Source organism: Sebastes umbrosus, chromosome 22, assembly GCF_015220745.1.
Source record: "Sebastes umbrosus isolate fSebUmb1 chromosome 22, fSebUmb1.pri, whole genome shotgun sequence".
Taxonomy (NCBI): Eukaryota; Metazoa; Chordata; class Actinopteri; order Perciformes; family Sebastidae; genus Sebastes; species Sebastes umbrosus.
The window spans coordinates 13857582-13883475 of NC_051290.1; the positions used below are offsets into that span (position 1 = coordinate 13857582).

A 25894-nucleotide genomic window follows, 5' to 3' on the forward strand; every position below is an offset into this window, starting at 1 on the left:
AGAATTCAATCAGTTATTTCCACCCCATATAATTAGGATCATTTTGTTCTGGGGAGAAAGGAAGGGTCAAGCGCATGACCTTATGTTACGGGATGGCCTTGTGGTCAGACAGGGTTCTTATTAAATGTTAAAATAAAATATGAGTGGGAAATGCTGAGTCCTGTTATTTTTTATTTCCCCCCCTATGTTCGCTGTTCTCATTGCCTTGCTCATTCCAAACACACGGCCACAGGGACCTAATTTAGGGAGCGCCAGCGCTTCCTCTGAGCTTATAACTGTAACTTTAAGGTAATGGTCACACATGAAATAAATGCATGGGCTTGTCTACATGGGCTGAAGCCCAAGGGCCCTGACTCACAGCTAAATTTGTTCATTGTCTCTGTGCTATTAGCATATGTACACGGAGGCGTAATTTCCACTGGGGCATGTCCCCCTCACTTTTCAAAATCCTAGTTATAGTTTCAGGTTGATTTATTCACTAAAATCTCTGCAAACTATGTCCTCTAACTTTTCAGCAGCCAAAATCCAGATAAGAGAAGAGAAGAGCTGCTAAAAAATGTTGATCTTGATCATGCACTCACAGCAGTAGGCATGGTAATCATAATCCTGTACCAATAATAACATTAATGAGCAGAAGCGAATGTGTTGCAGACTGTTTCACCTGGGTTTCACCTCTCAAGGCTACATACATGTAGCCCTACCTTATAAGTGGAGGTTGCTGGGAATGTAATCCAGCAGCCTGAAGGGAACACCTGCAGACGCTACTCATCGCAGAAAAAGTTCCGTCATCTCCTCTGCAATGTGTTATGGGTAAAAATACTTTTTCATTTACGGTTAATATTCTACTAAAAAGGCGTTAATCATGGAGACAGTACGGCAGTAAAGCCCTTTGTTCTTTGGAGTAAAGATGCAACTACTATATTTTTCATATTTACTAGCTATTATTCTATCTATTTTATAATGTCTCTATTAAAAATTATTAAGGATACAGAGGTTTAAAGTATTTTGGTAAATATACACCTGTTAAATACTGTATATATATTAGGGCTGTCAATCGATACAAATATTTAATTGCGATTAATCGCAAGTTAATCACATATTTTTGTTCAAAATGTACCTTAAAGGGAGATTTGTTGAGAATTTAATACTCTTATTAACATGGGAGTGGGTAAATGTGCTGCTTTATGCAAATGTATGTATATATTTATTACTGGAAATCAATTAACAACACAAAACAATGACAAATATTGTCCAGAAACCCTCACAGCTACTGCTCCTGCTGCTCAAATCATAACATGGCAAACTCAAGCATGTGACTTGCATGTGATTATCATAAAGTTGGCATGTCTGTAAAGGGGAGACTCATGGGTACCCATAGAACCCATTTTCATTCACATATCTTGAGGTCAGACGTACTTTGAAAATGGCCATGCCAGTTTTTCCTCGCCAAAATTTAGTTTAATTTAGTTATAATTTCATAACCTCTCTTTGTCTCATGTGCTCTGGTAGTGGGAGGGGTGAGACTGTCACAAGCACTTGATAGAGTTAATTGAAGGGGACAAATGATTAATATGAAATTATTGGGGGTGACGCGTCTTACCGCCTCCCCATAAAATGACACTTTACAGTTACAATTAAGGTTGAAAGTGTGAGTTAGCACCAAAAATTAAAGTTTTAAAACCTTTGAAAAAGGATTCATGTTAGAACTAAAAAAGCTTTTCTACTGTAGTCAACCAATGCTTCTAATATTTCCCCCCACCATCATCATTATACATTTTACTTTAAAGTGGAGATGAAATGAAAAAGAGATCTATTTCTTTGTATCTATATATTAAAATCCAATCATCTTTTCTTCCTGTAAAAAAAATATTAAGTGTGCTTATGTAATAGTACCAATTTCAACCAATAATATCATCTCAATCATGACATCCATCCATCAATCAATCTGCAACTTCGCGACACGGGAGGCGTGTGTGCAGCTCCGTATCGCACTACACGCTAAGCCCGCCCACTTTTGAGCGGTCCAATCAAATGCAAAGCATTTCATTTAAATCAGTCTTGTAACTGTACACCGCTCAAATATTCCGTTTCACTGGGGAATACGTCAGAAAATGTGATGACTTTAGACTCTGATTGACAAAATCAACTTGCAACTCAACTTTACTCGACTTTAACACCAGTGACTCGTGACTTTACTTGGACTTGGGCCTTTTGACTTTGAAAATATTCCACACCCAAAGATTAAAAAGCATGTCATTTAAAAAGTGTGCCACGAATCCATTCCCCTTTATCATCTTTTCCTGTAAAACTAAATATGACGTGTGCTTACGTAAGCTAGTGCCAACCAATTTCAACCAATAATATCGCGACATCCATCCATCAATCAATCAATCTGCAACTTGAGGCGTGTTTGGAGGCTCCGGATCACACCACAATCTAAGCCCGCCCTCTTTTTAGCGGTCCAGTCAAATGCGAAGGACTTGATTTAAATCCTTCTTGTAACTGTACACCGCTCAAATATTCCGTTTCACCGGGGGAATACTCACACTACAGAAGCTAAAGACGCTCTAACTTCCGTTTCCCCGTACTGAAGCAACAATTCCTGCAGTAAATATACAAATAATCAATGCTGAATGGCTTTGAAGACTGCATTACTGACATTTCAAAAAGGTATCATCAAAGACTAATGCACATTTAACATGATTACCTTATAGAAGAAAATCCATCTGGTGACCTTTGTCAAGCATCTTCCTCCTCCTCCTCCTCCTCCTCCTCGTCTCTTGCCTCTCTTTGTTCATCACCAGCAGGGTTTAAAGCAACAGTAATCTGGTAAAAGAAGTACAGATCACTTAGTCCGACCACAATGACGGATCAGGACACATGTGGGCGGGACTGACAGGAGAGGAGGCGAACTGTCCCCTCAAAAGTTCTCTCATTCGGTATATAAGTCTTACAAAGGCTTCTCCTGACGCAATTAAAGAGCAAGTGGGCTGTGACATATTCTGATTATCTCTGACAATATCTTACTAGTAGCGAACTCCAAACACTGACAATAGATCAAACCGTTCCATTCATTAGCCTACTTCCAAGTACTAAAAGCATTATGTTGACCGATTCAAGAATCCTCCATTGAGACTTTGATTATATCCTCACAAATTATGTTGTCAGACGCTAAAATGATAATTACTGGGTTTGACTTCTATTGTCATGGCTGGTGCGTGTGGGGTAACAGGGATAGGATCCAAATGCAGACAGCGATGGCAGACTGTTTGGCACGATCCCAAATGTCAACACTCACGGACTCACAAAGTCCATGAGGGTTTAGGTATACGTCCCACTGTCAAATTTGCAAGTGCTCGAGGGCTCTCTTGCAGACATTTTGAGCCCTTTTTATGCACACTTAAGGCAGAAGTCCACATTTCTGCTGACTTTGCATGAGGGAATTAACCACGATTCATAGTTTTGTGATGTTAAGCATGGGGTTACCAGGGGTAGTCCAGAGGCGTTAAAGAAAAAAAGGTAAACAAAGAGGATGGGTATTCATGGGTATTCAGCCTGGCCATATTAAATTTACACAATAAAATTTACATTAAGGATTTAAGATGGAACATAAAAAAACACATGAAATCAGAGGAATGCAGGCATAAACTATATTTAGGGTTGTAACGTTATGAGATTTTTACGGTATGATACAATACGATACAGGAAAGAAAGAGAATTACGGCAAAAGGGATATACGGTATTACACTGTCATTTTTTTATTGTTATTATTTTGGCTACTATAATTATCATTATTATCAGTTATAGTGATCCGGAACAGAATTATAATAAACAGAATTATAAACCTTACTTTAATATGTTATATAATGGAAGCATGTTAGCAGCTTTATAGCATGTTAAATTAACTACTAAATGAAAAATCATCATCAGCTATGAGCTTTTAAAATAATGTCCTATGATTATTAGCAATTAACTAATAAGCCAGACTGCTCATGTGCATATATTTAACTCAAACATACTCACTTATGTCAGTTTTTTTTCGATATCGTTGATAAGCAAATGTACACAGTATGATAACTGTCAACTTTCCTACCGGTATACAACCCTAACTATATTACACACCTAGTATATTCATTAATCATTTCTTTAGATGTTGCATAATGATGCAGTTTTGACAAATAAATGTACGATTTGACAATCAGGGTACCTCTTGTCTCGTAAGGCAAGAGCCTGAAAGATTTTAAAATCAGGCAGTAAAAAAACGTAAAAATAAAAACCCACAATTGGAGTCGTCAAGGTAACGTGATACGTCGCCGCAAAGTGCTGTCCCATTTCAAGCCCTTGCAGCCTCTCACGCTCAATCATTGCGGAGCTGTGAATGACACCACACCAGAGTTGGCATTGGTATTCCAGTACAACGAGTTGGAAAATAATTTATAATGGGGTTTGCTCCAACCGGGTTAGCCACTGTTGGCAATACCAGTTGATACAACGCATTATGACGCTATCCACAGATAGAGGTTGGACAGTAGGGCTACTGTGCGTGGGACTGATATAATGAGACAGAAGTGCTAATAAACAGTATATTAAAAGAAAGAGTAAGGCGGAGAAGGTCAGGCGACTGCAGGGCTGATGAGGGAACAGGTGTGTAGTAGGTTGGACTGTTTTTTTTTATCCAGCAATGTGCTTAATGTAATTTCAGTCAACCTTGTAATACTAAAATTTGCAGCTGTGATATGCTGGATACAAAGTATTCTACGGCTTTTAGTAAGATTTAAGTTTATTCATCACTAATTAGCATTACATTAGTATTCTCTCTATTCATTAAAATGCAAGCATTTTTCAGAAGTCTTTTGAACGTTTGCCAATTAGCCTATATATTTCTGCTTTAATAAAGGATTTGCTTTAATTTGGGCTCGTACAGTGCTTCTGACCTATTTAAAACAAAAAAACAAAACTCTGTAAATTGGTTTCAAATCTCATTCTGTGATCTTTGAACCTGGAGAAATTGAAAATCGTTTGGCAAGCGGAAACATACGCACAGTATACACAACATAAGATCACCTAATATTGACTTGCAGACCCTTTTGTTTTTGCAGTCGACTCAAGTCTTTACCTTTTTTTAGATTTATTTCTGAAATGTCCTTTAATCATCTGCATCTGTTATTAAAAGGGATGAATGGATGCCGATAGATTAAATAAATGAAGAATGGCAGCGTTACTGGAAATGCACGGTGAATTCCAAAACCGAATCCTTGTTTTTCATTTTACTCTCTCAGCTGCACTAAACAACATCACAATCTAATAGAAGCTCTTCCCGGTTCAAGGCGAAAGCCCCTAATATACCGCAGGATCACAGTTAACACTGAAAGCGCTGAAAGTGAAATTTCCATGGCGATAAGTAGACAGCTATAACCCAACATGTGGGCCCAGCCATCCCGAGCTGTAATGAGTTTAAGTCCCTTACTGGCCGACTGTGCTGTCTCATTGTTTGATAGCAGTGTTATCCACACTCACTTACCCTTTCTCTTAGGCACTGCGGGGCCTCGGGGACTCGGCTCGGTTTGTGTGTTTACCAATTCCCACAACCTAGCCGGGGCTCTCGGGGCGTCTCTTGGAAATTACATTCTGTAAGGTCCCCAAGACTATTTAGCTGGCTGGGTGGTAATAATTGCAGGGCAGGAAAAATCTGAGGAAGTGCAACTTTCCAACACGCAGTATATGTATGGATGCTGGATAGAAGTATGGGCTATAAAACAGATTTAAACGTCATGGGGACATCCGATTGTACATGTATTCCTGTGATTTCAAGCAAGCAAGGGGTATCAAGATTCAGGTTAGCAATATGTATTTACTAATAAGTCATGTTAAACCTTCATTGATTCTTTTTTTGTCCATTTTGGGGGACTAGAAAACAAGCTGTAAACGCAACACTGGAATATCATCACCCTTTATTCAGTTGATATGGTGAACTTGTTTCCAAACTGTCTCTTACACATCAAGTAGATACAGAGCAACATTAGTGTTAAGCTTGGTTTATGGTCACCGTAGTGAAGCCGGGGCGTCAGAAAATTACGTCCTTGCGCGGTACATTTTGAACAGATAAAAAATGTGAGATTAATTACGATTAACTATGGTCAATCCCGATTAAATCGATTGACAGCCCTAGAAATGACCGATATCGAGATAAAAAACTCCACGCTGGCTGACCTGCAACGAATCCTGGTTGAGGAATGGAACACCATCCAACAGCAACGTGTGACCAGGTTGGTGACCAGCATGAGGAGGAGGTGCCAGGCTGTTGTGGCTGTGATGGATCTTCCACCTGCTACTGAGGCTCCTGACGGTGTATTAAATGAATAAAGTGTAAAATAGCCAATATGTCTTGTTTGTTCCTTGTTACTGATAGAGAGTTCAATCATCCAATCCACCAAACAACTCAAAACAAGAGTCAACACCAACAGGAGAACACACTGTTTACCATTGACGGAGCATTTTGGCAAATTTTTCTTGGGCGCTACCCACATAATCAGCTGTGCTGCTCATCCCACAAATGCATGATCCTTACAAGTTGGACGTCATTGTAAAGGTAAATAAACAGGCTTTCCAACGATGTAAAATACAATGACCATTAGTATTGTAACAACAGAGAAATAATCCACCAAACACACATTTCCAAACTTTTTTTTCTGAGTTTAGAAGATTTCAGCCATATCGCCCAGCCCTACTTTGTAGTATTGAGGGGAACTGCAGAGTCGGGTGATAATTCTCCGTTGGTTCGTCACAACAACAACAACTCCTTAAACAAGTAGTCATTTGATCCGTTGTTTATATATAAATATTGATAAGCGCAGCTTTAATGGGACATTTTGGAGGTTAAACATATACATTACCATTTACAAAACTCCCAGACTTATAAGAAGCGCTGACCTGATATCCTGCATTTGTAAGGCTGAATACGTTTCTCCACCCAAATGTAGACAGTTGAATGGCCAAACTTAATCTTTGGACTCCACTCCACCACATTTCTCCACATGAAATGCTAAATGTCTGTCTATTTGACCTATCTCCCCGCTCTGAAGAATACAATGACTGACTGACTTGCAGGAGCCAAAGGTAAAGAAAGAGTGTCAGGAGAGGGAGGGGGGAGAGGCTGATAGAGCGAAAGGCCATTATTAGACTCATTCTGCATTTTCTTTGGTGGGAAGCGACTCCTGGAAATTGGAATTGTGCGACCTGCCAGCGACCGATAGGAGCCCTTTCAGTGAAATAAATAAAACCAAAAATAAATAGATAACTCGGGTTATTTTTAAATTAAAACAATCAATCAAAGGGAGAGAGGGAGGGGGAGAGAAAAAAGTGTGCTGAGACTGGCCATTAAGACAGTGGTGGGGTTGTTATTTCCGCACCTGTGGAAGGGCATAGCTCAGGCGTGTGAGCAAAGCTGAATATGAATGCAGTCAGACATACTGGACACTGGCCAGTAGCCATTATCTGCTACCGACACATACTAGTTGTTGGGGGTGCTCTTTTAATCTCGATGCAGTAAATGTCTCCACTCGCTGCGACATGTCATGCTGAAGACATACACATCATGAATTATGCGCAACAGCTCAATGCGGGCTTTATTTTTACCCTTTACATAACTTATCTTATGACATTTTCTTGTCATATTTACTCACCTATATGTGGCTATTTTCTAATAAGCAACATTGATGCGAGAATTTCGATTCTAAATAAGGTTTACTGTTACGCCGTTAAGCTTCCCTCTGTGGGAAATGTGTAATACAGACAGGCTGAAGGGTGGTGGGATCAATTTTGCCAGATAAAGCCGCATCTACTTTGCTATAATGGAGTCCCATGTGTGACCTTATCGCCCTGTCACACATTCGCCATAACAAGGCGGTTGATGTTATTGTAAACAACTGATATTGTTAGTCCCCTCAGCCTCCCCGTCCTCTCCGCACAGCGCGGGCCTAATTAAGGCTGGATTTAGATGGTGGCATTTGGGTTTGTGTGGGCTGAATGATGCTTTCTGGTAAATGACCACATTAACGTGATGATTCCTCTCTCTGTCTTACCCCCCCCTCCCTCTATCGCTGCACTATTTCCCCACCGTGGCGGCGGTACAGCCAGTGATCCGTGCAGATGCGAGGGGGGCCCCCACGCTGCGGCCTGTCTAATTGTTATCATATTTTGTCATCTGCGGCCTGTTATTTTAGCCATCGGTTAGGGACGCATATAAATACCCACTGACGTTTATTGAATGTCAAAGGCCACTGGGCGGCTGATTGATTTTGACCCCTTTTCCGTGATGTCAGAATGTGATTTGTTGCCACATCATGGCAATCTTAAAAAGCTATTTTCCCCGCCAGTGGAAATACTAACTATCACTCTGAGAGGAAAAGCGAGACTCATATAACTCTGGAATTAAGATTAATGGGCATTTTAGGAAGCCTGCCAGAAACTATGAAGATATTTTTTTTTGGATGCATTTAAAATAGAAAAGGGAATGTCACGGCCGGCAATAATGAATAGATTTTGGGTAAAACTTTGGAGAAAGGGCAAAGCCGTAGCATTTTCAAAGGTGTGTTGAAGCATCTAATAATGCAGAGCTGGGGGCTTGCAGCACATAAAATAATAGTCTTGTGGATTAATATCCAGAGTTGTGCTGATGTTTCCATATATACATCCCTGGTTAACATTAGAATATTTAATAAAGTGAGTGTAAATATGAGTGGTATTAATATTTTATCACCCACTATTTAGACATCTTTATAATATGGGTCTATAGAAATAACTGGAACCGCAAATATACACGTTACATAGCCAGTCTACATTGAAAAAAATAGACTTTTATTTCAGACTGTACATTTCTGTGTGTGTGTGTGTAAAGTTGTGTATGTTATATAGCAAAACTCTACATGTTCATCTAATTCATATCTGTCATCATTTGGTGAACAATGCATTTGAGTTACTTTTTAGATCTTACTTATTGATATGTCGTCCTTGTGAGAAACTTACAGTGGCATCATAATTCTTTTAGTTCGGTAGATCGGGGCATGTTGATCCACTGATGCAACAGAATTAATGTTAGGCAGACACTGTATGGATTAAACCTGATTTTGACCCTGAACCGGTTGCTAAAGGCAAACTTTAAAATTGGGAAATTCTGCCAGAACGGCTGTAGTTTGACGTTCAGTTTGAGGGGCGCAACACTTGGTTAATTGTTTGTATGATCAATATTTTGGCCAGCTGTCTCGCAGTTTTGATATCTTATCTTGTAGTTTTGACTTGAGAATTGTTAATGAACAAAACCAAGTATGAATGCCCATGTTGTGACAGGTCGATCGTACGTATTTTAACCCAAAGGTTGAATTATTTGTCACCTAACGTCCGTACTTAAGTAACGCTACTTCCACGATCTTTTCCTAAACCTAACTAAGTCGTTTTAACCTGAGCCGCCAACATCAATAGAAGTCCAGGCTGGCTGAAGCCAGAGGAAGCCCATCATCAAGAGAGGCTGCCATCACCAATGGCCTGGTATAGGAGCCCGTCATGTCACTTGGGTGACACATGGCCCAATCGTGCGGTTACGGATTAGTCATACCTGTCACCAACCGACCAGAGAAACAGAGCACACTCTTGAGGGCTGTGTTGTAGGCAAGACCATCTAAACCGAGACAAAGTCGTGACCAAGACTAGAGTTTATTGAGACCCAGACAAGACCAAGACTTTGAGGGATTGAGAGCAAATCAAGAACAAGACCAAGGCAGGGCGACTCCCACACTGCATGACACACTAAAGATAAAATGTCGGCAGATTCAGAGTCAAGGCCGAGACCTACAAAAGGTGGTCTCGAGACCAAGACCGATCGCTGAAATGCTGCAAACAGGAACATCTTTGCTCTTCAGTTATGGACACATTAAGTAGGTAGGCCCAGTAGTCCGTTTGTATCGGATAATTACATATTTCTAGTTTACACAAGACGACTCTAACATTGTCAAGTCTATGCAAGGAAGAGGAGAAAATAGACATCATATTCAGACAATACTACCAGTTCCTGCACAGGTAATACTTGACAAAAGTTAGGTGTGACAGGCAAATCAACAGTGAATCACAGAGGGCAGGTGTTTCCCTTTTTGACAGCGAATGTTTTAGAATTACTAGATACTCTATACGACTGCAGAGAAGTGCATCAGGACTTTGGACAGCTTTGTTTTTCTTCAACTTTGTTTCCTTTCCGCTTCTTGCCTTTGAAAATATCATTAAGGCCAATCAATTTGTGCAGCGCAGTGGCGAACATAAGACACCACAAACTCAGGCAAGCTATTACCTGCTTATCCACCCACGCCGTCTGTCTTATCACTTCGTTCTGCGGACGGGCAATATAAGGGGAAGACCAAATGACATTTCATAACACAGATTAATGAGCACGGGAGTGTCGAGAGAAGTGAAGACACGCGACAGAGGTCAAGCATGTAATGACTGACCTTAAATTCAGTGGCGTCCAAAAGGTAAAGCAATGTGTGTGTGTGTGTGTGTGTGTGGGCGTTCCAAGTATCCTGTCAATGTTAAAAAGCCTTCAAACTTTATTTACCATCTGCCACGGTTTTCAGTAGGCATTAATGTCAGGACATGTCAGCTGTTAGTGTTTGGTTCAGTGTTTTTATGGCTGTAATTTAATGACTGATATGTAGAATATACAATAAATCTTTACTAAACTTCACTCTGACCTTTATTGAAATATAAATCTTTACAGCACATGTGGGATCACTGATACGTATCTGGAATAGATTTATATTTTGTATTGCGGGACACCAGGACCATCACCATGATATGTCCGCTGTTGATCACAACACCTACAAAACAACTTCATGGCACATTCGCTTTTTTTTTTGCACTGCATTAATTAAGATTAATACTTAATGAAAGAGTTTAAAGACACTGCCTTTAAGCCTGCACATGCCTGCTACACACATTTTAAGTGGGAAGTGTCAGCTGGCGATGCTCTGCTCTGCTAGCTCAGTAGTGTTCCCCAGTTGGCGTGCTAATACAGAGCGCTAAACTCCCACCCTCCCACCAATTGGCAGCTCAAACATTTTTTTTGACAGCTCAAAATCTTTGATGACAAAAAAGACATAACCCACATTACCACAAAACCCACTTTGTTTAGGCTACATCCTGCTGGAGTCTTCTTCCTTTTACCACAACCGACTCAGTCAAATAGCGTGGAACCATCGGCGGGATTGTATTGTGTGTACGAACATGTTTTGTGTTAAATTACTTAAAATAAAAAAAACTTTAAAGTCTGCATGTCTTTATAGTGCCTATTCACAATGTCATTAGCCTCTGAGCCTGACCTTATCAAGATTTCCATTAAAGCTTAGTGGGTTCATAAAAATCAGATGTCTTATTTTGAAATACGGCTGACAAAGTTTGTTTTAACGCCACTGCTTTCTTTAACGCATTAATGCCACTTGCGATTTTTAAGGTTGTAGCAGACTCAGTTTTAAAGCTAGAGTGATGATGCAGGTATTATAAGGAATCCATTGTTACCAAATGCAAAATTTTGGCAAGGAAAAACTGGCATGGCCATTTTCAAAGGGCTCCCTTGACCTCTGACCTCAAGATATGTGAATAAAAATGGGTTCTATGGGTACCCATGAGTCTCCCCTTTACAGACATGCCCACTTTATGATAATCACATGCAGTTTGGAGCAAGTCATAGTCAAGTCAGCACACTGACAGCTGTTGTTTCTTTTTGGGCTTGAGTTTGCCATGTTTGAGCATATATTTTATGCTAAATGCAGTACCCGTAAGGGTTTCTGGACAATATTTATCATTGTTTTGTATTGTTAATTGATTTACAGTAATAAATATATACATACATTTGCATAAAGCAGCATATTTGCCCACTCCCATGTTGATAAGAGAATTAAATACTTGACAAATCTCCCTTTAAGGTACACAACAGAATTTTTTTAATTCTTTGCAATGGGAGCACCGCGTACGTTTGGTGATTTTTTCTGGTCGCTGAGAGTTGCAAAATGTTCAGCTTTGTATAAAACGCTGCGCACTTTACTGTCACTTTTTAACCCAGTCGTCCAATCACAATGGAGGAGGGGCGGGACAAATACCACAAAGACCAACCATCACATCCAAAAAGTTCTGAACAACAACAACAACAACGGAGGAGAAATTAAGACACATAGACCGACGGGTCTGTCCTCTCTCTCCCTGCGTGCGTCAGCCTTCCCATCATCCAGAGCAAGTACTCTACCTTGTGCCGACTTTTTTACTTCTGCGGATATTCCGTATTCTAGCAACCAGACGCAACCGAAGGGCCTCAGTTGAAAAAAAACAAAACGCTGCGCCTCATTGCCCTTCTGTGTTCTGCATTTGACAGTAAACAAGGATTTAATTTGTATCTTTGTCATTTAAAAAGCAACAATATACAATAAAGCTTATTTATATAGCACTAAAATCAGGATAAATTAAGTAATTGCAAAAAAAAGAAAGAAAAGTGACAATAATACTGCATATTGTGCCAATATTTATCACTGCAGGGGAAACTCCTTCACCACGACAGCTGATGGCTGATAATGGCCTAAGCAGTAGCCAGTCATATTCAGATTTGAACATTCTTCTCTAGCGCTGTGTCTGAATCATTGTCTCCTCAGATAGTCAGCTCTAGCAGAGAACACTGCTTTCATACTGTAGCTCCAGAAAAACGGGCCCAGCAGCCTCCACCTGTACCCGATGCAGGTAGGTACGATCCGAGAGCCTTCTCTGGGGTACGCGGGAAGACGAGACGCGGCCCAGTTGTGCTTGGGAGTCTGCTCCCTCTGCTAACTGTAATAAGACAGAAACTCTTATACTCTGTAGAGCAGGATGAAAATAGACACGTGCTAGACAGGAACACTTTAATCTTTTTCCCTCTCTCTCCCTCTCCCCTCACTCCCTTCTGCCACTGCCACACAGCTGAACAATGTCTCGGGGTACAGGAGTATGGGATTTGAAAACCTATATCTGCTCTGCGAGACAGAACTGGATCCCGCTCTCCTTTTGTGTTTTTTTTTTTTTCTCGCTGCAGTCATAAATTTTGCATGTGGGAGCGCGGGGGAGCGCCGCTCGCTGAGCGAGGCTCGGCAGGCTGCGTGCTGCGCCAAGAGAGGACGGCCGGGGCTGCTATTAAATAGCACCACAGTGGTTCTCGGGCCGCTCGGGGGGAAGAAGGCATTTTTCTGTGGGAGGCGATTGGTGTGCGGCAAGGAGAGTGACCACGTGCAATCTGTTCAGCACAGCGGCGCTGGAGGTGCAAGCCAAAGCCTTGTTTGGTATTCAAAGCAGCGGGCTTTAATGCATTGATCCATGAAGGGATGGGCTACACAGACAGAGTAGCACATGACTAGAAATCCACAGCCAGCGAGCTATTAGGTGGTAATAACACTGACCAAAGAGGTGCATATGTCTACATACAAACAACCTCTGGACAGGATGTGAGTATTTGTATTCTAAGCTTTAAACACAAAGTGCAACCTGCCGGTAAAAACATGCTGGCTTCTGACTGCACCTACACACACATGCAGACACACTCAGAGGGATAAGGGTGTCTCTTGTTTTAATAGAGGAGGGGGTGCATTTGTGCTGCTGTAAAATTAAATACTTGCTTGTGTGTGAATGTGTTAAAGATTCATGAGAAAAACTGCCTTCCACTGCTGGTTCCAACTGACATCCCTCCCACACAATCTCTCTCTTTGCCACTATCTCACACACACTCGCCATAATCAAAGCCCATCTTCCTCTCTCAGTCTTACACATGTGTGCGCACGCACGCACACGTGTGTCCTCCCTTTCAAAAAACAGAAGAAAGACGAGGTGAGAGAAGAAGGTCATAATATTCCGTGTGATCCCGTCTTCAAATCTTTGCCCTCCCTATACCTGCAGCCTCCCACGGGATCATGGGAAATAAATGACAGCCCCTTCCCTTTTTGCGATGGTTTACACATGATCGAAAGGCGATGTCGCCCCTTCGGCTGGCCGAGGGGAGAGTTCGGCGGTCCGCGGATTAGTGTGCCAGGCCGGGGCGTCTTAGTTTACGAGCGGCTGGGAAAAAATGCCCCATTTTTTGGCCACAAATTACCTCCCGGCTCCCACTCTCCTCCCACCCATGCCGGCCTGGCTGGATTTATTGCGCCCGGCTAGCATCTGACACCAAGAATTTACTTAGGAGGGCTCAGTTTCTCTCTCTGGCTCGGTTGACAAAAGGGTTTTGTGTGTGTGAAGAAAGACATACGGCGGACAGACAACAGATGATACATGTGCTTACACATGTGGTCGAAGAAACATGGACCCACATGCACTGTCTGAATACTAAACAATCCAATCATGCTCTTTGCAGGACCTGTACTCTTCTTGTATTGTGCTTTTCTGCCTGCACTGAGATCATTTTTCAAACACACTTTGCAAAGCATAGTAGGAACGGAGGCGGAGGCAATGAAAAATAAGAAGGTTGATATGTCACGAAGACACGACACTGTCAGGTCCGACGTTATTGTTACAGGTCGGAGTCAGTTTAAGTGCGTAAGATGTCTTTTCACCTGACAGGACGACGCATACTGCATTTTAATCAGCAATTAACATGCACCAGCATAAAAGCCACACATATATAATTGCCCATTACCTGCTCTCCATACTGTGGGGTATACTACTGTACCTTGCTGGGGTAAGGTAATGATGCTTGTTGCTATGGACACCACTCAATGTATTAAATAAAAACCTTATTTAAGATACCTCTTGGTACCTCTCACATTGGTGACGGTGATGGGAAGGCAGCTCCAGCAAGCTGATGTCATGTTGTTTAATCAGCCTGTTCTCTCTCCCAAGTCGTCAAATATGGCAGCTTGGTCAGTCACCCTACGCTTCAAACTATGACGCTCTACGTGGGCGTAGTTATGGCGGAAATAAAGGAGGACGTCAGGTGATGTAAAGAGCGACAGAGTCTGCGTACGGAGGAGGTCTGGGTGGATGAGGGGTCAAAAAACACAGGACTTTAACCCAGGAGACCAGTGTTAAGTGTCACATGTAAAACCAAAAGTCAACATTGACTCATTTTAAGTTATGTACTTCACTTACCTAACGTACTTAACTTTGTAACAAACATACTCATTGTTACCCAAACCACAATATTTTCCTAAACCTAACCAAGTTAGGGTTAGTGCGATTGACGTGCATTTTTGCTGGGTAGTTTTATATACAGATCTGAACAAATCTGTTTTTTTTTTTACAGATAAACACAAACATCTTGGATTGGTGTAAAATTTTGTGAAGACCTCTATTGTTTGAAGACATGTCTTTTATGATTTGTCTCTAAGAGGCATGAAAATAAAAACTCATTATGTTATAATGGCAATAAAGCTAAACTTACCTGAATTAAATTACATCTTAATCCCATGTGTGGCACATCGCAACTGCCAGGCGTACATTTCTGATTAAAATCTCATATGTCACATTAACACACATACAGCATAGGTCTGTCGTGCATTTTTATAGATCACAATTCATTATCAGGTGTAAATTAAAGCTTGTGTAGGTAACATTGGAGAAATCAGCAAGAGTAAGCTGGATTTGAAAAATTATCCAACCGAAAAACCCAGCCCAGTGTTGTCATTATGAACGTATACGTACAGTATATGTATACGTATATGTATGAACGAGCATGGCTATTGTAAGAATGCGCGTAAGCAGGCAGGTTGGTAGACAAGCGAGTAGGCTTATTACACTCCTGCAACCGCCACAGAAACCATATTATTTTTATCAGAGCATTTGATTTATCGATTGCTGTCGGGATGTAACGAGAGTTCAACAAATTAAAACCGCCCTAGCTTTGAGTTAAAAAGGCAAACACAATGGTACCTTCCTGGACTGACATTGTTTCCTCCTCCAACATACAACGTTATTTCTACGTGATAAATTGCACAAGTTAATGCATGACTTTCAAATTATCCCTCCAATTTCCCAACAATTACAGCACTTTGCAGCACTACAGGGGCTTGTATATGATAAACGCTGCAGGCAATTTGCGATGACCTGACTTGCATTCTGTGCACTGCGGGACCAGTCAGACATGTTTGAAATCACACACACACACACACATAGACACAAATGCCATGAAGAGAGGTGATGATCCCACAGGTGTCTGTGTGCTATCTCCTCTGTTGTCAGCAGACAGGCTCTGCTCCGTTGCGTTTTGTCACGCACACTGACCCTCTTTGTCTTCCCTTAAGCCTCACGCTCAGCCCTGCTCCTCTGGACACTAAAAGGCTACCGTATGTTTGTGTCACCCCCTCTTTCTGTCAGACAGACAAAAGTGATGTTTACATGTTTGGAGCTTGCAATTTTATTTTTTTCTTTAGGCATATTCAACGATAGAAGAAACATTCATCCATGCTGAGGTTAGGGGAAGGCGCCGACAAATGGATAAAAGCACTAATGAAAAAAGGGGAAATAAAAATGAGAGCCGTACCATCTTCATTGCTCCCAGTGTGTTTATTAAAACTCTTCTTTCACTCGACGAACGCACAGGGAGTAGAGGAGTCTGTATGACACAGCGGCAGCTGTCTCTTTCTTTCAGCCCCCGAAACTATGCTACCTTCAATCAAACGGCACAAAAGCAGACAGTAAAAAGGATAAAGTCAGAGATGGAAATCCATTCTCCATTCACTATGCACAGCCTGTAGACAGGGGAGGTGCTTGACTTCAGTTCAAGGATTCTCTGCAGACGGCTTGTGAGTAGTTGCTCCATTTTTCCATCCATAATCCTCATCTTTCTATTAGGAGTCTAACAATTTATTAAGATTAGATGAAACTTTAATGATCCCTGTCGGGAAAATGGGTCGATGCACTAGCAAACGGATAAAATAGAGTGACTAGAGAACACACTGAATATTATACAAGAAAAGGAGCATATTGAAGATAATTGAACAAATAGAACATTCAACTTGAGAAACAATGTTTGATCGTCACGCATGACTGAAAGTTGTGGCACAAGACGACTGAATTTAAATTATGTGCACTGAATCTGGGTGTATTTTTGGAAAATATATGATTCTGAATAAAAACATGATCATTTACATTCTTGGAAATCAGTTTCTAGATGTATTATTTTTAATCTTTGGTTGACTCGCTTCAAAAATCACTTATCTATTAGTTCAGCCTTTCAGATAATGTACAAGTCATGACTTTAGGAGGAGAATTAATAAGGTTAAAGGTGGAAATGTGGGTTTGAATCAACTAATCACAATGGACTGAACAGATTTTGTTGCAAATTTTTTAAATTCTGGTGTGACCAGGCCTTAAAGGGACTGTTTGTAAGAATCAGAAATGCTTGTTAACAGCGACACCTGTGGCCGTTAAGTCAACGAAAGTCAGCGTTGGGCTCGCGCTTGTGCTCGCTTTACATAGACATGAACGAGTATCAACAGTGAGGCGACACACGTCAGCTAAAACCACAATATCACTCTATATTTCAGCTGCTTGGCAGTAATGTTAGCTGACCAGACGAAGGTCTCTCCATGAATCACTGTTGATCCTAGTGTTGGCTTTTCCTGTTTCAGCCTCCCGACCGCGGCCGTAGACACCGGAGTTTTGGTCGGAGACGATAACGTTTCTCGCTGCGGAGCCCTGTCACTTCACAAGACACGGGAAACCTCTGTTGGTCTGGAGGAGCTGCAGCATTTATTTCTGCACAAACAGCCACTGTACATTCACTAGATATTCTCAGAGCTAAGAGGACCCGCTCCCTATGTAGATATGAAGGGCTCATTCTAAGCTATAACGAAAACACAACAATTCTTAGCTTGAGGTTGATTATACACTAATGAAAACATAGTTATGAATACCATATTCCATTTCTGCTAATAGATCCCCCTGAAATGTTACACACTGTTCCTTTAAGCGAACGCCCCCAAAGTACATAGAAAGACATAAGGTAGACTTCTATCATATCTATCTATCAATCTGCACCCATCTGTCCCTCCAGCACCCCCCCTGCACCCTTCCCCTCGCAAAAACCTCTTCAGTGCCTGCTCATCCCTATCACGCGGCTCCATCAGACGTCTACCACCGCTCCAGCGAGAAGCCATGCAACCATCCAAGTGAACATAATCAATTCCTCCTTCGATGGAGCACAATGCGACCGTTACAGCCCTTCACACCGCCATCCATCCTGCTGCTGTTCACCTCGGCAGCAGCCGGCTGTGCCACACAGATGGGCCTCTGCTCTGCCATGAAATGAGCTCGGTTTTTGCGCGCGTGCACGTGGCGCTGTATATGCCGCGCATGTATGTGTTTTCGACGCACGCCAGCTGCAGTTGAAGGTGGTGACAGTGTGTGATATATATTCAGGTGGGTGCTGCCACGACGAGACAAACTAGTGTGGTTTCGCATTCCAGTCTGTCAAACTGAAGGTCACTCCGCTGTCTGGTCGTGTCAATCACACGTAATGCCACTAAAGGATAACAAGGATAATATTGATGCTTTTGCAAGTCGTCGTGGTTTTCCAGGTTGTCGTCACGCAGTCAGCATAGTTGGAGAAATCAGGGCTTGTTTCCATCCCTTCAGAAGGAACTGCTTGATGCTATTTCATGCTGCTACTACCACAGCTTTTACATCTCCTGAGCTGGATAATCTATCACAGTAAATTTGCTTTTGTTGAAACGTCCCCTTTCATTTCTATTTCATTGTGGCCAAATTGATTGTTTTCATATCAGAGACTGCACATTGGACCAGATGTTATTTTAGGCTCGCTGACTGAAAAGGAAAAAGCTGAAGAGTGTTCCTGTCACCATGTACAGTATGTAGAGTAGGATGAGTGGGACGTTTTTTTTCCACATCTACTGACATTTTCTTGTGATTACCTAATTGGCTGGTTGCTTTCAATCTTCTAAAACCCACAGTGTGAAACAGAAGTCTTCACTAGGAGGACCATACTTTATCAAAACTTCCATTTAACTTTTTCAGGAAGTCTTTTTAGCCGCGCTAGCACAAATCTGGGTACAGACATTCGTGGTTCCCAAAAGAATGTGTCCTAATGTTAATGTTAATTTGTCCAATACTTTGGTTTATAACCAAATACCTGATAACTATTGAAATTTGCATAAGCTGTACTTTGTGTTTAATGCTATTATCATGCTAACACAGTAAACTAAGATAGTGATCTTAGTAAATTATGGATCCATTTAGAGTCAAATAGACCATAAAGCAGGGTATGCTTTAGGGCCTTTGCACAACAAGTCCGTATTATTTCATCCGAAGTTGTCGCACGTTTAAAAATAAATACATTACGAAGTGTCGATCGCGTTTACACTCCCACTCCGAAGCTTTCGTCCTACATTAAAGTTTTTGGAACAGGTTTGATTCTCTGTGTTTTTTCGCATCCGTCAAAAGCCAAAAAGAGGGTTCTTTGACCACTCAGAGCCATCGTCCGTGTAAAAACGTCATCTGATAAACAATCAGTGTCTCCCAGCACAAAACACTTAATAAAAAATACAGAGATACGGAATTTAAAGATGATTGTGGCAATACAATTGTGGTAATAAAACACATCGGACTCAGAGTGCAAGGTTTACTGTGCGTAACGATTTTTATCAGATGACGGATTTAAAAAATGCATAAAAAAAATACAGACTTGATGCGCAAAGACCTTTAAGGCGTGGCTACCTTGCGATTGACAGGTCGCTACCACGGCGTTGTCCAGTCTGGGAGTTGTCCGTGTTTTCGTCTTACAACTTTAACCCTTTCACAGTGTGTTTTCAGTTCATGAAAGTTAATTGTAACATTCAGGTCACCTAAAAATGTATTTATCAGCATTCGGTTGTACTTAGCTCCACCCTCTCATGCCACTTCTGTTTGCAAAAAAAAAGATGGTGACGGCCAAAAACCAAGATAGCGACGGCCAAAATGCAGAACTCAAGGTTTCAAAACGGCAGTGCACAAACCAATGGGTGACATCACGGTGACTACGTCCACTTCTTATGTTCAGTCTGTGGTACAACCTCAAGAAGCCTTTACAAACAAACAAACAAGAGGAGAGACAGGTGCGTCTGGAAAATCTGAAAGTATGAAAATTAATAATTTCTTGTGGTCTTCACAGTCACTAGTTCTCGACCTAAATTCAACACCTATGACCGATTTTAAAGCAAAGTGTTAGATAGCACTCCCCCAGCGTCATCAAAACAAACCAGGAATGATGTATGGATCGCAACAGAACAACCAGCGAGATGTTAAAGGGTGTTGAGAAATACTTAAGAAATGCAAAAAAAAGTAATACTGGTAAGAGTGGATTCACAAGGATAACTTCTTTCCTGACCCTTGCTATACGCATAACATGCATACGGATTCAAACACAATCATATTGACATATTGAGTACGCAAACTTGTGGCACTGCTGACACATACGAGGCCTGTCACCTACACAGCAGATGTCCTCTCCATACATAAATCAGCAGTGTACTGTATATACGTTAACTTCAACAACCCTGCAGTAGACTCTCCACTCCAGGAAGGAGGGAGCTCTGTCACTATTTTTCTGAGGCGCGGGGAGTGCTGTGTGCAGTTATTTCTCTGCCTAGAAACTGATACATATAATTACGGCGGAGAGACGCAGGGGGAAATAGTGGGGTAGCTGACATGTCGATGTTTACTGTGAACAGCTGCTGTCAGAGAGCGGGGAAACAAGGCGTGGTGTAAATAAGCACAGTGGAAATTAGTCGCCAGGATGCACTTTTTAGGTGTCTGAGGAGAGAAAACAGAATCTCACAAAAGACGAGAGAAAAAAGAATGAGGGAAATTAAATAAATGCGAGGGGGCAGATGACCCCGGAAAGAAATGTGTGCTTTTAGAATATTTGTTTGTTCAATCGAAAACAGAAAATGAAGGAAGACCTTGTAAAAAAAACATTCTTCCTCATGTCTAGTGAAGCTCACCTGTTGAAAAACAGGCAAAAAACAGAATACTATTCAGATACAAATAAATACATTTTGACATATTTAAAGGAAAATTTGTTATTCTGGAAATGCAGACTGCGGCAAAACTATGTACATCAAGTCAAGCAAAGCGAGCAACCTCAAGCTTTCCAAATAAACTCAGAGGCTATAATCAATATTTTTTTTATGAACAGCGGATAATAAAACTTTAGGTGGAATTTCCTGTCTCTCTCTCTCTCCCTAATTCAAGTTACCTAACGTCCAATACTTAAATGTCCAGAGTCTCCAGCCTTCGCCACCTTAACACAGTTTTCATAGTGACTCTTTCCCCAAGAAAAACGTATTCTGTGAATTATCCATTCCCCCCTTATTGTGGAGTGGATGCAGACTTATCAGTGAGAGGTGAGTCAAAACCCGGACACCAAAACTATCTGTATAGAGAGATACTACTAGAGGTACATTTCTCTGTAAGTATTAAAACTGAGGATAAAGACAGAGGACTCCTCTGTGGATCTGAATGACCCTGCTATGAAAGCAGACATCCTAAAAAAGTCAAGTCTCTAAAAATCAATCCTGCAACACAAACCCATTCATACGCCCAGAGAAGATGTAAATTACTTCTAAAAAACTCTTTCTTATTTGGCCAGCTCTGTGTTTTACCATCGCAGAGTTTGAGAGAACGTGTAGGTGTGTGACTGTAAAAAAACAAATTTGTGCAGCCACGGACACATCAGCAGTGTACAATGCAAAACAGCTGCCACAATGTACACAGAAGGGTATTATCATGATTAGAATATAACCAAATGGCTTGTTTTGTTGTTTTATCATTCCAGGCACTGGTGGTCTCGGTTAACATGATGCCCTTCCCTCTACGGTGCCCTTCTAGTAGAGAAAAGGTGATGCAGTGCCCTTCCATTAGAGAAAACATGATGCCCTGCCCTCTTGAGTGCCCTTCTATTGAAGAAAATGTGATGCAATGCCTTAAAGGGGTCCCTTCCAGTGCAGAAAATGTGATGCGATGCCCTCTGGGCTTCCTTTCCGTTGAAGAAAATGTGATGCAGTGTCGTCCAGGGTGCCCTTAGATGGAGAAAACGTGATGCAATACCCTCTGGGGTGCCCTTCCAGAAGAGAAAACATGATGAAGTGCCCTCTGAGGGGCCCTTCAAGCGGAGAAAATGTGATGCAGTGCCCTTTAGGGTCTAGGCCCACTGACGTACTATACTATGACTGGTTTACTATGAGAACCACATAAAAAGTCATAGTATGTCTGGTACCTGAATTAATCATGAATTGCAGTGTTAAGTGTTTATAAAACGTCACTAACCATTTTTTATATGTATAAATGCATGCATAAATGTACATCTAAATAGTTTGTTAATCAAAAGTTTGTGAGAGTTCTGAAGGGGGAGAGAGAGGGGGTGGCATGCAGCAAAGGGCCGCAGGTCAGAATCGAACCCGGGCCGCTGTGATGAGGAACATAATAACCACATGGTTAAGGTCAGGGAACGATTGTGGTCACGGTTTAAAAATAGCAATGTTGACGGTCAGTTGGAAACAGGAAAAAAAACAGCGGCTGAATCAACTGATTCTGACGTTGTTCTTGGGAAGACAGTTTCCAATGCAAATCGAACTGCCCCAAAATAAACTTGTGACTCAGCATCGAGCTGTAATTTAAAAAAAAAAAACATTTACATGAAGTCATCCATTGCATAGCTTTTTGCATTAACAGGCCGGTGGATTTTGTCCGTGACGGAGAAAAGCCGCACTTGAATTTCCATAGATTTGCCTACGAACAGTAATGAAAGAGCTGGGGTCGCACATTGAGACACACAGTCCACAGATCATCATGATGATGGAAAGGATCTTGCTGGGTGTCTTGAGTCTCTCAGGTCAGTGAATTCTCTGATATTTGTGATGTCTAACAGTGCTTATTACTGTGGAGTATTGTAATACTATGAGCTGTAATAGTTTGAACCACCTTATATTTAAGAGATTGTGTTTTCCCCATAGGGTGGCTCATCCCCTCCATATGCCTTCACCGTCAGTACCACTATGTTGCTGATTTAAAGACTTGGCCTGAAGCTGCCACCTACTGCAGACGGACATACACAGACCTGGCCAGCATTGCAAACACTGAAGAAATGAACTAACTTATGAACACAGTTTCATCTTCCGGCCACAGCTCTGAAGTCTGGATTGGTCTGTACATGGCAATCGTCTGGAGGTGGTCTGATGGCTACAGAGGGATTGGGTCTCAATACAGGCCCTGGAGACCTACTTCCAGTGAACCAAATTTTATTTCAGGTGATCAGTTCTGTGTGGTCTTTGGAACTGATGGAACGTGGTTTGATTATTTTTGTAATGATGAATATCCATTTATCTGTTACAGAGGTGAGGATCTAGCGAGGCATGTTCTGATCTTGAAAATGTTTTATTTTGAATTTCAGTATGTGACATTTCCTCCTCCCCCTCTCCAACCCTAACTGCAGGAACACAGCTGGATCCTGAATTTGTTGTTGTGAATGAAAGAATGAATTGGTCCAGTGCTCAGAGGTACTGCAGGGAGAACTACATAGACCTGGCCACTGTGAGGAACGACACTGAGAACCAGGAGATCAAGAGTTTGGTGTGGAGTGGAGGCAGGGCATGGATTGGTCTATTTAGACATCCCAATTTGACTTGGTCTGATGGTAGCAACTACAAATTCAGCTACTGGGATTACTTAAACCCAATTGGCTCATTGGTACATGTATGTGGTGTTGCAGCTTTGCAAGAATCAGGAAAATGGAGGGGTTATAACTGTGAAATGAGATTACCGTTTGTCTGCTACAGCATCACACCTGGTGAGTGATTTACTGTCCTTTTATGGTATCATATAAGTAATATAGACCAGCAAACTAATGCTTCATTTCTCTGTTCATTCTGCAACAGTAAAGAGGCAGGTAGTAAGGCTGAGGATAAAGCCGGAGGACTCCTCTCTGGATCTGAATGACCCTGCTGTGAAAGCAGACATCCTGAAAAAGGCACGTATCTATCTATCTATCTATCTATCTATCTATCTATCTATCTATCTATCTATCTATCTATCTATCTATCTATCCACGTCCTCTCTGGGTTCCCAAGCAAAGTTGATGTCTATTGAAATGGCTACCATTTGTGTTTCCCAGCTCCAGGACAGACTGGAGACGAAAGTATCGGGAGTCACCCTGAAATGGAGAGAGCAGCCTGATGGGAAGGTCTTCTACAAGGAAGGGAAAAGATATCAGAAGAAAGAAAGAAAAAAGACGGAGCTCTGAAATTGAAACCCAACTTTAGCTGTGCTTATAGGCTTATCAGAAACCCATGGTGAGCATGCATTATATGTGCTATAAAATGTAGGGCTACTTGGTACGACGGAGCTAGTACTTCATCATCAATGCCGCTGTGTGATGTGTTTTAATTGTAATTCTTAGTCCAAAATAAATACCGGGTATGTATGAGGAGTTGTTTTGGCTTCAAGTTTCTTATTTGACTCGGTAGAATTATTTCAAAATAAAAGTTGATTTCATATGTGTGTCTATATTGAATAGGAACAACACTTTAACAAGCTAATATAATATAGCACAGCAATTACAATAACATAACCGTAACACTGCTAATTTTACTTAAAGCTTGGGTAGGTAATATTGGAGAAACCAGCAAGAGTACACTAGTGCACAGGCACAGTGCACGCAGGTATGTAGACAGGCAGGAAATGACTGGACGGGCTTATTACAGTCCTGCGAAAGCCATAGATACAAGACTTTTTTCTCTTTTTTTTTTGTCAGAGCATTTGATTTATTGATTACTGTCGGGATGAAACGAGAATTTCAGCAAAACATACCAAAAATGTTTCTAAAATACATTACCCACCCTTTAAGTAAAGGATATGAATACTTCCAGCACTGACACGCTTGCACACATGCACGCACGCACGCACGTGACAGCGAGTGAAAGTGAACTTTTTCACAGAATTCAAGTGGAAGTGTGTTTGCTTAATTTGCTCAACAATCAGTTACGGTGTTGAAAGAGTATAATGTTTGAAGATACTATGAAACTAAACATCCGTCCCACACTTTGTACACCGGCACATGGGGTTGTCTGGTCTAGAAACACTGATTTTCTTGCAGTGTAACTGGTTGAAAAATACGCATTTACTATTGTTTGGCCCATGAATCCTTATATTTTTCTGTATATAGCCCACAATCCAAAAAGTTTGGCAACCCCTGCTCTACATGGAGGTGGCAAGTACAAAGAAAATAACAACATTTCTCTAAGTTTCCCTGCTTTTTCTTTATTTTTCCCAGCTTTTCTGCAGTAAAAATTGTAGTAGTCATCGTCAATGACATTCAAATTTCAGTCAATACTCGCTAAAATTAAAAACTAGGTCTTGGCCCCGAAAACAAAAAATATTTGTGCAAAAGATATTTAAATTAGGTACCGTCTGAATGTCACAGTCACAACTCTTACACTACACTTAAGCTAGCTTGTGCTCTCATTTCACTACCGCATTAAAAATTCAAGACGCTGTTGCAAAAAAAAATTCAACCATTGTTAAATATAGCGGAGGCTGAAGCTCCCAGACATATGACTTTAAAGTGCTTCTGTTCACACCGAAGAGATTACATGGGCTTACACCGACATATTATCTGACCTCATTGTTCCCTTTGTATCCTCGCGTGCCCTCAGATTGCTGTCTGCTGGTTACCTGACTGACACAAGTGAAAATCAGCAGGAGAGTGTTTTCCAACCAAGATTCTCCATCTCTGGAATTGACTCTCCCTTGTGTGATTAGGGAAGCAAATTCTGCAGAAGCTTTAAAATCCAGACGCCCAATTTATCTATTTTCACTTCCTGGCAGGGGAGTTTTACAGTTTCTTTTTCTACCT

At 41.3% G+C, this 25894-nt stretch overlaps 1 protein-coding gene across 1 annotated transcript; it reads left to right on the plus strand.

Annotated features, from left to right (window-relative positions):
• Window positions 1–22785: 22785 nt before the first annotated feature.
• On the plus strand, window positions 22786–24065 carry LOC119482169 (lymphocyte antigen 75-like). Its single transcript, XM_037759591.1, has 4 exons — window positions 22786–22876; window positions 22998–23113; window positions 23144–23378; window positions 23477–24065. The coding sequence occupies exons 1-4, from the start codon at window positions 22786–22788 to the stop codon at window positions 23836–23838; spliced, it is 804 nt and encodes a 267-aa protein (XP_037615519.1). The 3' UTR covers window positions 23839–24065.
• Window positions 24066–25894: the final 1829 nt, after the last annotated feature.